The 16,555-nt window shown below is 36.5% G+C and overlaps 1 protein-coding gene across 5 annotated transcripts in view; it reads left to right on the forward strand.

The window, feature by feature from the left end:
• Nucleotides 1-16,555, forward strand: part of csmd2 (CUB and Sushi multiple domains 2) — a 410,157-nt gene that overhangs the window by 261,562 nt on the left and 132,040 nt on the right. For all 5 annotated transcript variants that reach the window (XR_016147450.1, XR_016147451.1, XR_016147449.1 and 2 more), the window contains exons 42-46: nucleotides 666-854; nucleotides 3,900-4,077; nucleotides 4,921-5,066; nucleotides 6,620-6,700; nucleotides 8,374-8,487. Coding sequence is in view for 2 of the 5 variants with exons in the window: in XM_089123227.1 (XP_088979353.1) it covers nucleotides 666-854; nucleotides 3,900-4,077; nucleotides 4,921-5,066; nucleotides 6,620-6,700; nucleotides 8,374-8,487 (708 nt within the window). In the remaining 3 variants the exon portion in view is untranslated. The remainder of the gene's footprint in view (nucleotides 1-665; nucleotides 855-3,899; nucleotides 4,078-4,920; nucleotides 5,067-6,619; nucleotides 6,701-8,373; nucleotides 8,488-16,555) is intronic.

Below are 16,555 nucleotides of genomic sequence, written 5' to 3' on the forward strand. Positions count from 1 at the left end.
ATAGTCTTTTGCAGAGTTTTGTTGCGGAAGATACTCTAATCCACATAATTCAATTTCTTTAGTCATGGTCATTCTGTCTGAAACCTTCAGCATATTTCCTTTTGTGTCTATGAGATTTGAAAAATAATTTGGCAAACTACTCATAATGGCGCCAGACTCCGGATGCATATGAATTTTTATTTCAAAACTTCTCTTCAGAATGACTTTAAGACATAATTGAGGTAAGTAGAAAGAAAAATTGAGAAACACAAGGAAATCATCTTAACTCAGGGGCGAGATGTTCTGAAGTAAGTGTGTTTTGGTGATTTCACTACCTGCAATGAACAATGATCACTTGTTTGCTTTCTTGAAATCTGAGGAAAAAAAAGAAAAATGACAGCATCTGTCATTGCCAGAGCTTTGATTGCATTTGCTTTGAATCAAATCCCAATGCTTTGTTGGTGTACAGCAATCAGTGGATTCCATGCATATGGTTTACTTGTAAAACCTGGTTTAAATTGGTGCTTGAATCTCAGAGCAATCATTTTATAGATGCAAATTAATTTCTTTGAGGTGTCACAACAGATGCACTTGTCGGGGGCTCTGCTTTCTTCTTGCAGGTTCAAAAATGAATCATGCATTTTCTTCCCCCATGTGTCATGTATCAAAATCCCTGTCTCTTCCAGCCTATGAACTTCAGGAGTGTCCTGATCCGGAACCCTTTCACAATGGTGTGGTGGTTGGAGCTGGTTATAACGTGGGTCAGTCCATCTCGTTTGAGTGCTATCCTGGGTATCAGCTGATGGGACACTCCATTCTTACCTGTCAACATGGTACTACACGCAACTGGGATCATCCCTTTCCTCGCTGTGAAGGTACAACCCCTTCCATTTCTCTTCCACATTAGTTAACATCTGGAATGTAATATTACAAAAAAAGAAGGTAACACTTTACTTAAAGCCTTTTTTTTATGTTTTAATGCATTATTCTTCCCAAAATGTGTAGCAATGAATAGCTAAGTATTAAAATGTATTGTAACTGTGGTTACAATTATTCATGCCATGCATTACACAGCATCATTAATGCATTACAAATATATACAGTATAATATAATATAATTATTTATAAAAAAATAAATAGGCTTTAAAATGTTCCCAAAAAAAAAAAACATTTAAAGGATTTAATGAAATTAAAATTATTTAAAATTATTTATTTACTCCAAACCTGGAGTAAATAACATTCACAGCATGTTCACATTGCTCTGTTTCCTAAAATTCAAGATAACAAATTAAAACAAGTTATTATACTGTATTTACTGGCTAATAATGAATTCTATATGCTTAATTACTAGCTTTCTTTTATCCATCATCAGATGGGCAGCTTTAAATGTGGGTCAAAGAGGGCAACTGCACATAAATGCAAATTCTTTACTATAAACCTTCCCTACAGACTTAATGGCTCCTTTCTAATATCTCATCCAAGGGGATGATGGGAAAGGAATCGAGTTTATCCTTGACCCACATTCCCATGCTCGTTTGTTTTTTCTGTTGATTCAATGAGTTAATTATGCAGTGGGTCACGAGGTAGCATATGCAGTGAGGCTGCTGAATGTTCGTATGGGAATAAAGATGCTCTAGGGAGGTATTCAAGGGGTTGACATAGCAATCGCAGCCTCGTCGCCTTGTAAAGGCACCGGTTCTTTGCCCCACTTTGCTGCACAGGTGAACCCGCAAATAGAAACACACATTACACATCCACTCTGTTTTACAATACTCCACACAATGAAAAACTTAGCATCAACCTGGGCCTTGTTAAAACACTCTTGCAGTGTGCGTAATTGAAATTGTAGGAATCGAGAGCTCTGGTGTTAAGCAGAGTGAAATGGAAAAAATGAATGTGACGCACCATAATTCCATGCTGTGTAATATGTACACTGTCAAGATGAAAGATATGAAGCTTTTGTTCACAGAATGCGTTTATATAAATATAAATGGTGAAATACCTTTTTGAACGGGCTGAAAAGTCACAGCTGAGAGTACTAGTAAGTATTGAATTAGACTTCCCCTAAAAAACATGAAAATTTGCCACATTCTTTTTTTAATGCACTTCAAACTGCCACATCTCTCTCTCTCTCTTACACAATTGTCCCAGTTATGGCACCACCAGGGTTTTAAAAGGTACAGAGAAATTATACTGAATCACAGCATGTGTCTCAAGATATAAATTAAGTATAATAGCTTTTGAAACTGATTAAATAAACTGGCTATGGACATGCTGTGGTCAAGCGTCCTGATTAATCCGAATTGTATCTTTATAGTAAAATCTTCCCCTGTAGTAAAATACTATAGTGTTTTCATAGTGCGTTGCTTTAGGTCAGAGATTTTGTGTGGTGACGGATGAGATGTTTTCAGGAGCAAGAATTATTTGACCTGTGGCTAACTACATTTTACTTGCTAACTACAAGTATATAACATTCTTAAAATATTGTACAAAAATTGTACATATTCGTATAAAAACCTATATATATATATATATATATATATATATATATATATATATATATATATATATATATATTTGTGTGTGCTGTATATAATTATTTTGTATATATAAATACCTATGCATGCATTATATTTAAGAATTATTTGCGCTTAATTTCTGTATATATATATATATATATATATATATATATATATATAAATAATCTAGATTATATAAATATAAATATTTTATATATGAACAACACATTTTCTTAAATATATACATGCATGTGTGTGTATTTATATTTACAAAATAATTATATACAGCACACACAAATATATTATGTAAACACAGACTTTTATTTTGGATGCGATTAATCACAATGAACTTTTGCACAGCCCTAATATATATATATATATATATATATATATATATATATATATTATAAGAACTTTACAACACTACTGCCCTAGCAATCGCCTACATATGCTGCCACCAGTAGTTCATGCCCAGGGTGTCATGTACATAGATTTCCTCTTCCAGGCTTTAAAAAGATGATTGATTTTCTCTTCTACTGTCACACCTGTCCATATCAACCAACTTGGCCTGTCCTCCATCTATGCCCCCCACCCTCCTTTTTCAGTTCACCACCTTCCTCCCATCCTCACTCCCCACTCAACTTTTTTGCCTGATCGATAACGTCACCATGCATTTCTACTTTGATAGCGTGCCGTTTTTTTTTTTTTTTTTTCAATCAATGCTGTGATCGATATTTCATTTAGCAAGTAAGGTGGCGAGAGAGAACGCACTGCGCCAGGGATTAACACAGGCACCCCTCTCAGCATTCCGTCAGAGACGAGAGGAAATTAAGAAGGAGGAAATAGTGTATAAAGAATTGTAGAAGGATAGAGAGGGCGGGAATGAGTGGGGATGTGGGGACGGTCGGAGAGACCTTGACGGTGCAAGGAACCGCTGAGAGTACAGTCAGAGTGAGAGTGTATTATGACTGTCGTTATGTGTGCGTTCAAGTCGTGGGCCTATCTTTATTTCACCAGCCAAATCGGATTGATTATTTCCTCTCCGTCTCGGGGGCAGCAGCAGCAGTAGCATGGGATCAGGGATCAGCAAAAGCAGGAAGGGGATTTGATTTCATATGTCTGGGGCTCATTTGAATCATTGGAAACATGGACACGTCTATATAAATGCAAAGCATTGCCTGCAAGAGGGATTTCTAAGATGGAGTCGGACATGGAAAGTGAACTACTGAGAAAGACTGAGTGGTGTTTTAGAACCCAGCGGGGATTTTCACATTTTCGCCCTGCCCCTATCCTGGTTTCTTTTTCTCCTCCGTCCGCCAAGGCTGCTTTCTGTGATGGTGTTGCTTTAGTCTTTGGTTTCTCCAAAAACTTTTCCAATTGTTTTCATTTTTTCCCTTTTAGTGCCATGTGGAGGTAACATTACATCAGAAAATGGCACTATCTTCTCCCCCGGTTACCCAGAGGACTACCCCGCTTCTGCGGACTGCAGCTGGCTGATTACAGTGGCATCAGGCTTGGGAATTCGTCTTAATTTCACCCTCTTGCAAGTCCATGGCCCCCAAGATTTCATCACAGTCTGGTGAGTTGTTCAACTTCCTGTAACGATTGTGCTTCTACAACTTCTTTCTCTGTTTGTCATTTTCTTTTCTGGGAGGGAGCATATTTATAGCACATGTAGACTGGTGGCGGAGTTACTTGAGGCCTGTATGTACAGGTTCCCCCTTAAAACAGATTAAGATTCGGTCTAATTACGCACCTTCTCTTTTCTGTTTGGATTGACTAAAGCAATGATTTTTTTTTTTTTCTTCATGGTATAATTGAGGCATTATCTACTCTCAACTCATCCATCCACTTCAACTCAAACTAAAGGTGCAGTATAACCAGAAGAGAAACTCAGACAAGACAGCTTGGTCTCAGTTTAGTGAGCCAGCACTCCCTTTAGCCAACCAGATGCTTTTCTGAATGCTCAGGATATGATATAATCTGTAGGGCAAGCTCAGATGGGCACGAACAGATGGTTTTGAAGCTGAATGGTCATGGTTAAAACTGGGATTAGGTTGGTGCCAAGTTGTTCCCTTCCCACAAGAGGATCGTACAGGTAACCCCCCTAGGTAATGTCCTTGTAGATGGTGTCTTCGGTTTCAGAATGCCTTGACACAGAGGCTGAGTCTGAACTGAGCATGAAAGAACCGTAAGAGTGTAAGAGGAGTCTCTGAAATCAGAGAGGTTATCAGTATGGTTAGAATCGTCCCTCTAATCAGTAAAGTTGTCAGTATTCAGCAAAACGTTTCTCAAACTAGCCTGGTTATATGACTTACTGTGCATTGTCAGGCAACAAAAAAATGTGGTGTTTTCCTGTCCCATTGAGTATGCAATGTTAGCAGGTTTTATACATTGAATTTTAATGATGTGTCTTCAACAGGGACGGACCTCAGGAAACAGCTCGCAAACTCGGAGTGTTTACAGAGGGAGAGGCCAACAACCCACCAAGCAGCACTTCTAATCAAGTTCTGATACGTTTCCGAAGCAATTCTGAGAAAGGTGGACTGTTCAAGATCAACTACCAAGGTAATTGGTTCAAGAGAAAATTACCGTTGGCATTCACATACATCTCTATAGCAGTTGCTTGATTGCTGCTGGACCCAGTGGAAAGATGTGATTAAATACATTATTGCAGAGTTGTAGTGCAAACCAGCTTATTCAAGTCCCAGTCTAGGCTGAGATCAGAGTAGGTTGAGTTGGAGGCGCATTTCGGCACAGACCACAACATGTATCTGTAGTGCTGTGGTCCCTGTGACAATAAAATATTCTTGAGTGTGGTCATGGTCTTGAATTCGAGATGGATTTGAGACCATGTCCAGACTCGAGAACTACAAATCTGCATGGGTGCTCACGACTGAAAACAGTTTTTTTTTCAATCCAGTGGAGCTGCAGGTACGACATGACAACACGGATAGCTGTCAGCATCAGAGCAGCCATATCACATTTAAAAACCATTAAATGTGACAACCCTCCAAAAAAAAAAAAAAAATATATATATATATATATATATAAAATATTAGTGCTGTCAAACGATTAAAATATTTAATCGTGATTAATCGCTTTAGTGTCATAGTTAACTCACGAGTAATCACAATTAATCGCACATTTTTATCTATTCTAAATGTCTCTTGATTTCTTTTTGTTCCATTATTCTTTTCTCATTTTAACGCTCTTATCAACTTGGAAAATTGGATCGGCTTGCTTTGTGCAAATGTTTTTTTTTTTTTTTTTTTTTTTTTTTTTTTATTGAACAACATTGGCACTGTAACACTGTCCATCTATAAAAGGGTGAAAGAAATACTGAGGAGGTCCTAATATTGACGAGGGGGCGGAGAATTCACATCAGCTGTGTGTAAGATATCATATATATATATATATATATATATCATCAAGCGGTATTTCAGACTGGACGTGCTGCGATGCTCAGTTCACAACGACAAAACACACAGATCACTATGGTCTTGTCAATGGAACCATTTGGCAACTTTTTAAAAGTAAACTTTCCATTCAGAATCTTATTGGCATCCATTTCGGCGTCTCGCGCTCGTCATCCACTCAAAACGTAACGTTAACCTACTATTTGGCCGGCTCGCAAGCCCAAGTGAGTGGCGTGCCTGTTGTTTTGTTCACGGTCTATCTAGATCCGGTTGCGCTTTGGTCAACGAAGCAACAAAACGCCATTGAAATTAATGGGTTTCATAGCGCAGCGCACGCATGCCGTGTCCTGTTGCAAAAGCATATGGAAGAAAACTACAAAGTTTGCTAAGCTAAAAAGACCGTTAATCGTGGGATACAAAAAAATTGACGCCGTTAAAATGGGTTTGCGTTAACGCCGTTAATAACGCTTTTAACTAACAGCCCTAATATATATAACTGCTCAAACATCTACTACAATATAATGCATGGCTTTCATGGCTTGGTCTAATAGGGGCTATCCTTTAGCTATTCAGCTAAACCCTAAATGAAATGATATTTTTTGTCACATAGAACTGTTCTTTACTTTCACAATGAATAACCCCCAATGCAATACGACATGTCTGAACCTGTTCTCTTTACCTCTCTGTCTCTCTTTCTTCTAGCCTATAGACTTCAGTTTTGTTTGCCACCTCCCATCATTCCTAATGCAGAAATACTGATGGCCAGTAAAGAATTTAAGATAGGTGAGTTCGAATTGATTTTACATCATTTACAATCTGATTTGTATGTGTGTGTTCGTGTTGGTGGACTCGGCCTGGCCCAGTATAAGTGGAACATTTTGAGCAGAGATGCAGGCTGCCAGTTCATTTTCAGGCTTGAGCGCCTCTCATTAATAATGTTCCCAGAATAGCAGAGCCAGCCACACACACACACCTCCCGCACCCCCCCACTCCCACCGCTTACACCCCTCGAGAACTCGCTTTGAGGAGAGAAAACCGCTCAGATGCCAGGGCTACCAGTCCCATAGGGCCTTGCTGATATGCTGACTCATTTCCAGAATTCAAAGCTAGGCTGATGTTGTATTGTGCTCGGTGCTAGAACATAGGTTGAGTCTACATTTTGTGCAAACACAAAGTCAGGGGGAGGCCAGATAGAAGCTATTTTATAAATGAAGTATACACTTGCATATTCTATATAATCTGTTTGCGATACTTTCCAATAGCAGGTGAATTGAGGAACTTACTAGCCTTACTAGCTATGAGCTATTTTTATTTTATTTTTTTGCCAGATTATAAACTAGCCAGACTAGCAATGTAGAAAAAAATAAAATAAAAATAAACTACTACCGGTACTTCAACTATTTTGTCTAGTAATTACAAATTATAATTGAACAATTTTTTTTTTTTTCCTACATTGTATTCAAGCAATTTTCACTTTTTTCCCCAAAAAATTCTTTTGAAACGTTTATTAAAACTGTTGGTTTCACCTCTGAGTGCCCACAGAAAACACTTAAATAATAAATAATAAAAAAATCATGACTTCATTGGTCCTCTAATGATGAGTCACCAGCCTCTGTTGTCTCTGAAATCCATTGGTAAATCAATGCACTGCTTTTCCGGCATGGAGAAAAAAATGCATTCGTTTATATTAATTGTTCTAAATGGGTTGCTACGGGTTGGTGCAGGGTTGTTTGATCTGTCTGGAATGAAGTGTGTTTGTAGAGCCTCTGTCGGGGTTAAAATAGTCATGGTCTTTGGCACAAACCCAAACTGACTCACTGTTTTGATCACTGATTATCCACCACATCCAATTTATTTGCTTAATTCAGTGATTTAACTAAGGTCATTGTGTTTGGATGGCCATGAAGGCACATTCTCAGCCACAAACACATTCCTAAATATGTATTTCACAGCATGCAAAGCCTCTCTTTTTATTTATAATTTTTCAGGTAAAATTCTACAGTACATTATAAAACCACTTGGTGTTTTTGTTCCTCTTAGTGGAGTCACAGAGTGCCTGGATGTTTGTATGGCAACAGTGAGATTTACTTCAGAGATCTGAGCGGCCCTCAGGTTGCAGCCTATGGGTGTTATGAATGTAAACCATGCGGTGTGGCGCTTACTTAATTACACTGCAATGCAGCGCCGGTACATTGAGTCTCCCTTTGACTCACTCTCTCCTTCTCCCTTTATTCTTTTATTGTCACTGTCAACCATTAAGCAAGACAGGGAGGGGACGTAGCCTTCATCAAGTTGTGAGCGGGGCAATGGCAGGAACAGCCAGATGCTGCTCCTGTTGTTCCAAGCATCTCAGAAATCCCATGTTCTCCATAATATTACAGAAAGTGCATGTTAAAGACAATTGATAAAGCAATGATAAATATGCTTACATCTGTTCACTCCCTCTCGTTCCACAGGTGATATAGTGCGTTACAGATGTTTGCCAGGATATCACCTAAATGGGAACAGCATTCAAACCTGTCGCCTGGGGACTCATCTCGAGTTTGAAGGACCTCCACCTTCATGTGATAGTAAGCTATTTCAGACACCAGCATGTGCAGTGTTTTGGTCCCCAGTATGGTCCTTTTCTCTAGCCTAACCACTATGTCAGCTATATTGATGATGATAAAGAGCTGAAGATCTGTTTCAGTTTTGTCATGACTATGCTGGTCCACAAGCTAAATCTCCTTGTGGAGATTTACACCAAGCTAAGTTTCAAAAATCAACTTTTTTTGGAAATAGGCTCATTTTACAACTCCCCCAGAGTTTAACAGTTGGGTTTTACCATTTTCGAATCCATTCAGCTGATTTTCTAATATTTAGAAGAATATCAGTTACCTCTTGTCCCATTGACTTCCATGATATATATATATATATATATATATATATATATATATATATATATATATATATACAGTATATATATATATATATATATATATAAAGAGTTCAGATGCAAAAGCCTCTAAGTGCCATTTGAAATTTTCTTCTTTAATGATGATTTTTGTCAAACTTGTATATTTAAGTTCAGTAATTTCACTTAAATGGCAATGATAATTACCTATTAATTGTTATTTAAGTGAAATTACTGAACCTAAATATACAAGTTTGATAAAAATCATCATTAAAGAAGAAAATTTCAAATGGCATTTAGAGGCTTTTGCATCTGAACTCTTCATATATATATATATATTTATTTATTTATTTATATTTCTACTATGGAAGTCAATCGGACCAGAAACTGTCTGGTTACTGATATTATTCTAAATATCAGAAAATTGTCTGAATGGATTCAAAAATGGTAAAACCCACCAGTTTAACGCTGGGGGAGTTGTAAAATGAGCCTATTTCCAAAAAAAGTGGAGTATCCCTTTAAACCAAACCAGACTTGGCCAGCATGAAGCTTCATCCTTTCTTTCTTCTGTGGAACACAAAAGAAGATATTTTGAAGCACTCTCTGCTTCAAAATTATTATTATGATTATTATTTTCAATTGGACTTCATTGAATCCCAATGATTTCATTGTCACATTGAAAAAAAAAAGAGCTTTGGGAGCTTTTCCAAAAGAAGAAAGAAAGTCAAGTAAAGTAAATGCTGACAGAATTTTCAATTATCTCTTTAAACTATACTATGCAGTTACACCATGGTACTTTGATTCACTAACCACAAGCATTTTAAAAGAAAATTCATTCTTAACTTCCTCGCTCTGCGTTTTACAAAAGACCAGTCCTTTGGTTTATATACTATAAAATCCACCCCCACTGTGTTGCAATGCATGATGGGTCTATTGATCATGATGGTTGAATCTGTGCTATATGAAGCTTCATTATTGCTATTGGCTTAGAGGTGGGATGAAATACCTCAGAGCCTGTCAAGCAAACCCCATGCGAATACTTAACGCTCATCTACCTTTCCTCCAGCTGCTTTTATGTGATTTGATATGGCATTTCCCATAAACTCTTCAGTTCCTCCTCATTATGTTTGTCTCTCGATGCTCAGCGTAGGAGAATTATCTCTCTGAGCTCTCTGTATAGTCTTCATTGTGTACAGGACTAAAATGCCTCTGTTGGATGCCTCGATATTAGTACAGAGAGGTCCTAGGACCACTAGTCAAATTGTTTAATACCGCTAAATTATATAATCAACACAATATTTATATATTTTTAAAAAAATGTTTTGCTTTCAACTGTTTATTTCCAGGATTATTAGTATTTTGAATCCCAGATTTTCAATGTGGTCTCAGATTTTGCACCTCATTAAATATCAAACAGACTTAAGCTATCCCTTTCTGTGTTTGGCCTTGTCTGCAATGTAAGAAGCAATTGGGCTGTTTGTTTACTGGAAGCAATTTGTGGATTAAGGCCTGAAAGTGATGTGCAGAAAGTGATTAAGGCCTGTTGAAAAAAGGCACAAAACAAATTTAAAGGTGGGGTATGTGATTTTCTTTTTTGGCCATTTTTTTTTTTTTTTTCAAAATCACTTGAAATCCTATTCCTAACCCACTTACTGGCTGTAAATTAGAAGCACTGAAATGAAAATTAAGCAATTTAATCATCTGTGGAACAGGCAGGACTCGAAAAACTCCAGCCAATAATTTTCAAGACTATCTAGAATCATCGGACAGAAAATGCGTCAATCAAACGGTCTTACCATGCCCCCACCCCCCTCGCACGCTTGTCCCGTTCGTGCGCATTGTGCATGTTGTGGCTTCACAAATGCTTTGCTGCATACCTCGGTTGTAACGAGTGGTTATTTCAGTCAAAGTTGCTCTTCTATCAGCTTCAGAATCAGTCGACCAATTCTCCTCTGACCTCTAGCATCAACAAGGCATTTTTGCCCACAGGACTGCCACATGTTGGCTGTTTTTTCATTTTCACACCATTATTTGTAAAAAAATGTATGTTTGGGAAAATCCAGTAACTGAGCAGATTGTGAAATACTCAGATTGGCCCATCTGTCACCAACAACCATGCCACGCTCAAAATTGCTTAAATCACTTTTCTTTCCCATTCTTTGGAGTTCAGGATATTGTCTTGACCAGGACCACACCCCTAAATGCATTAAAGCAACTGCCATGTGATTGGTTAAACAGGTGTTCCTTATCCTTTAGGTGAGTGTATTTGAAAAACACCTTGGGAAATACATCAGATCTGTACACAACTGAAAATAAAGTTATAACGTATAGGAAATCCTTGTTCGTCTTCAGTGGTAAACTTTTTTTTTTTCCTTTTTATATTGAAAATGGTATGCATATTTATGTTTTTCTGAAGACATATAGCAGACATCCTAATTTTATTATTTATGCATAACTACTGTTATGCTTTAAAAAGTATACAGTTTTATTATGGCCAGTGTGGAAATGCATCACAGCAATTCCATTGTGGTACAGAATTGCCATATGGCAACATTCATATTTTTCTCCTAAATTCTGTTAGACAGGGTTCTTCTGTAAACAACGGCATCTAATTATCTAATCAAAGATGCAGCGAAAGATTCTTACTGTATGATAAATATAAAAAAAAACTGAACTTTGATGTCTAGAAGAGAAAATCAAATGTCATGTGGCTTAAAAATAGCTTATTATTCTAAGTGTTCTTCTAAGCCTGCCCTTTTTAATCCAACAATGCAATTTATATATTGCCATGTGACTGAATTGTACCATAAAGGGGTTAAGGCGAGGACAAAATACTTTTGGGAGTTTTTAACCTTCCTTGGCCCCTCCTGTTGTTGACACCAAAGGCTGTGCATCCAATTAAACTACATTTAAACATAAAAAAATATATACCTTCATTTAGTTGAATATCCAACATGGACATGCTGATATGTTCTCATCTTCAAAAAACAGCAATAAAGATAAAGAAACCTGACTATGTGGAATACAGGTTCACTTGAAATAAGAATACACATGGTTTGTGTGCAATTGTGTGGCAATTATGGATTTAATGTAATAAATATTGATCATTTCAGTATTTCATTATAAGGGCAGTTTTGTTTACGGTTATCCTGAAGGATGAGTAAAAGAGTGAGCTAGCATACAGCGAGAAAGACTGAGGGATTGAAAGAGTAGAGAGGAAGGACAGTGATGGGTAGGGGGAACGCAAAGCTCATTGAGATGCAGAGGATATCCAGGCTGCAGGTGCACCCAGCTATTAAATCACAGCTTCTCTCTCTCTCTCTCTCTCTCTCTCTCTCTCTCTCTCTCTCTCTCTCTCTCTCTCTCTCTCTCTCTCTCTCTCTCTCTCTCTCTCTCTCTCTCTCTCTGTCTCTCTCTCTCTCTCTCCCTCTGTCTCTCTCTCTGACATCTGATCTGTCACATCCTCTTGTTGAGTACATCATACCACGTCTTTCTTTCCATCAAATATCTCTCCTTGCTTATTTTAGCTTCCCTCTTATGAGAATCATATCTTTTGCGGACATAATCAGACATACACATGACAATGATGGCCACAATCCAAACTTGTCAAAAGAAACCCTATGCTTGACATTTTCACAAGGGCATGATGTGCAAGATGCTTGATCGTTATAGTTATAGATCGTTAGTATTATTATTAATTTATTTATATTGATTTGCCTATATAAAATTAATATTAAACATTATAATAAACAAACTTTATGGTATGACAATCTATTTTTTTTTTTTGCATTTTTTAACAATTAAAAAAAGTCCCATTTAAAAACTCTTATGCTGCATCTGCTATAGGCTTTCCCCTTTTCTCTGTGCTCCCCTCTCGCTCTTGTTTTTGTGTCTCTCATATTCTGAGAGAGAAAATAGATCGTGAATCGCATGCCATTATGCAAATTAAGGGTTGAAGAATCTCACACGTAATGTGACTTCTTTTCTTTGCAGACTCTTTTGACTTTCTCCACTCTCAAATTTCCAATGTTTATACTTAAATATACTGTGTTATATATAAATAAAATATGCTTTTTATCAGTGACGCACAGCATGTCATGCACATATCCATGTTGGATTTGTTATTCCGCCCTTCTGTCACCATGGTGACATGGAAATTCCTACGCTTTTTTCTCTTGTTGGCATTTAGATGCTCTTTTCGTTTATTTATTTTTTTTATATGGAGTTTTGTAGTCGTATTCAATTATTTATAAATTATTTGCATTATTTTTCTCCTATTCAAAATTCTTTTGAATTTATGAATATGTTCATATATTATGCATATTTGTATATAATTGATATGCATTATATATGTCACTGCATTCATGTGAAAACTCACATCACTGCATATTATATGGTACATGCATATATATATATATATATATATATATATATATATATATATATATATATATATATATATATATATATATATATATATCTTCTGAGTTACAACAAATGCCTCCAGTACCTCCACATTTATTGCTTGTTTTAAAAATCCTACTCTTTTTCATTTTTAGACAGCCAATGATATCACAATACATGTGTGCGATTTCAGCTTCATACGTACCAAATTATTTTCAGAAATTCACCCAAAAATTTTAATAATTTACTCACCCTCAAGTTCTTCCAAACCTGTATGAGTTTTTGTATGAGAAGACATTTTGAAGAATATTGGTAATCAAACAGTTGATGGAAACCATTGACTTCCATAGTATGAAAAGTCTATGGGGACCATCAATAATTGATTACCGACATTCAACAAAATATCTGACCCTTTGCTTAACCCCCTTACAAATATTTTTGACTAATCCTACCTTTAATTGCTGTTGTAACTTATTATCAGAGAAACTTTTGCTGTTTTGTAATGTCTAAGTCTCTGGAGAATCGGAATTGTTTTAAACTTCATTTTACAGAAGTTATCCAAAAATGTTATAAAACGTTGCTTGCTAATAGTCATATAACAAGGTATCAGAGAGCTAATATGGTATTATTGCATCCAAATTTGCAAATTTAACTAATTCGCACAAAATATCTGTTAAAAGAAAATCTGGGAACCCATGAGGCTCTTTTTTTCCTACATCATAAATGACTTGCATCATACATTTATTGCAGTCGAAATGCAATAAACCTTGTCATGTTACCTTGCATTCGGAGTGGGAGGTTATTATACCAAAGCATCCTGATGACAGACTTCAAAATGATCATACCCAACTTTTTAAATCTTGTGCAATGAAATTATTCCACTGGGTTAGTCCAGTTATCAAATCACATCCACTGTTGAGACAAAGTCACATACGTTTTTTTGCTGTGGATCATAGTTTATGCACATCATCTTATCAGATATGACATTTAACTGCCTCAGTTGAGTGCAACAGTTTTTGTATGCACATATTTAGAAGATTTCATTTGCTTCTTGCCATTTCCATTTAGCTGTTTTTAATGCGAAGTCCCAAAATCCGGATGGAAATAGTTGGATGTAAAGCTTTAATTGTTGCCTCTTCCAAATATTTAAAGCAATCTTGAGATCTTGAAGTGCAACTGTTAAATGAACATGCAAAATACTGCCCTTTTAACTTCATGTTACCAACATAATGTTAATTAATATATAATGATTGCAATGTTCACAGAGACCTCATTCTTACTGGACATTCAGCCTGACCTAGCAACCGTAACCAAGGAGGCGGAGCTTAGGAAATGATCAATTATGTCAAAACTGTATGTGGCAATAACAATACAAGCCTGGATGGCCTGTGTTGACAATAGACTCGTGACATTTATCCTTTTCCTTGACATCAAAAAATGAATACCATTTGTTTAATGTATATTCTTCCAGGGGCCATATTTGCAATTCATTGTCAAGAAGGGTGACATTTTAAGTTGAAAATCCCTTTTTAGATGCCAACCCGTCACGTACAGTAGATAATCTTCAGCTGCCATTGTTAAAGGAGCAGTTTTGAAATGCCTTCTGCTCTTCTGTCAGAATCTGCCACCAAAACTGTTGTTTACATTCAGCCTTTGACAGTCCATTTCAAAGTGGATTAGGGGATAAGGGCGACCTGAGTGAGTTAATTTCCGTTCGCCATAGTGAAAGGCCTGGGATGATGTGGTTTTTGTCTGAGATTTTGTCTAGAGGGTCATGCTGTTCCTCATTTTTCTGGGGAATGGAATTAGGGCTGTATGATGGTAGAAATGTGTCAGCCGGATAGAGATTCTGCTATTGCGTTTATACCACTATCTGGGGTAAATATAGGCGATTTTTACAATTTAGTCTGCTTTTAACCAAAGTGTTAAATTTTGCACTGATGGCAAATGCACACTACCACTCAAAAGTTTGGATACTGTCCTTTTGAACTTTTTACTCATCAAATAATCCTGAAAAAAATGTATCACTGTTTCCACAAAACTATAAGCAGCAAAGCTGATTGACAATAAGAAATGTTTCCTGAGCAGCAAAAAAAAAAAAAAAAAAAATATTTAAAAATATAAAATGGTTATTTAAAATTGTAATAGTTCACAAACTTTTAAAGAGTAGTACATCATTGAGCACATTTAACATTGACATCCTTAACCCAATTATGCTTAAGCCGACAATTCATGTGGTCATGCTAACGTGTTAACCTGTTTTCCTTTTTCACAGTAAAGTTATAAACAGCTTAAGCATAAACCAATAGACACAGAGAGATTTTTGCCCCTTACCCCAATTTCGCCCACAATGTAAACACATTAGTCTGCGTTCTGTCGGCGAAGTGTGCATGTGTGATATGTGACAGGAAAGCGTCCTTACTGCGGATTACAAACATTGTGTGGTAAGGGAGAAAGAAAATATATCGCCAAGTTGACTCTTTCGTGACACTAGAAATTATAAAAAAATATCATGCTGAAGTGGTACAGTCAAAATTCTGCATCTGTAACTGCATATGAATATATGAGTCTAAGTTTCCAGCTGACATGTCGGAATAGTAATCTTTTTTTACATCACAACAGACTCGTTTTTGACGATTAACCTAAACTCTTGCAAACAGTAATTATAAATGGTATCATCAGCATACTTGCATTGCTGTGTCATTGGTTTGTATGTTAACTGTGTCAACCAGTTAATTCAATAGACCTTTTTCAGAGCAATGCCATGACCGGTATGAAATTGAGGTTGTGAGGGATAGACTTACCTTGCTTTCAATTGCATCTGCTGTAAATAGCTGTATAAAGCTCGTAGATCACTTATAATTTTCCACAGGTCATGTCATCTGGAGTTTTTTTTTTTTTTTTTTTTGTCTACTGAAATTCAATTTCTTGGAAAGATATTTTTGCAGCATGTCGTCAGCAGAACAGTCCAAAAACACATTAAATGGTCCAACGGAACTGAATCAACTCTGAACTGACTTCAGCTGAACAACAGCCGAAATGCATCATTTTCCTGTTAGCCCTGTAAAGCTGCTTTGAAACAATCTGTACTGTATAAAGCTATATATGTGCTTTATACAGTAAGTACTAACATCCTAGTAATATGCATGCTAATGAGCAACTGGTTAATAGTGAGAATTGGACCCTAAACTAAAGTGTTACCATTTATTATTACTGATAATTATAATATTGACAAAGGTATGCATATTTAGTTTTTGATATAAATATTTAGCATATACACTCTCAGAAAAAAAGGTACAAAAGCTGCCACTGGGGCTGTACCCTTTCAAAAGGTAAACTTT

This window comes from Pimephales promelas, chromosome 18 (assembly GCF_988280905.1).
Source record: "Pimephales promelas chromosome 18, fPimPro1.hap1.1, whole genome shotgun sequence".
Lineage (NCBI taxonomy): Eukaryota > Metazoa > Chordata > Actinopteri > Cypriniformes > Leuciscidae > Pimephales > Pimephales promelas.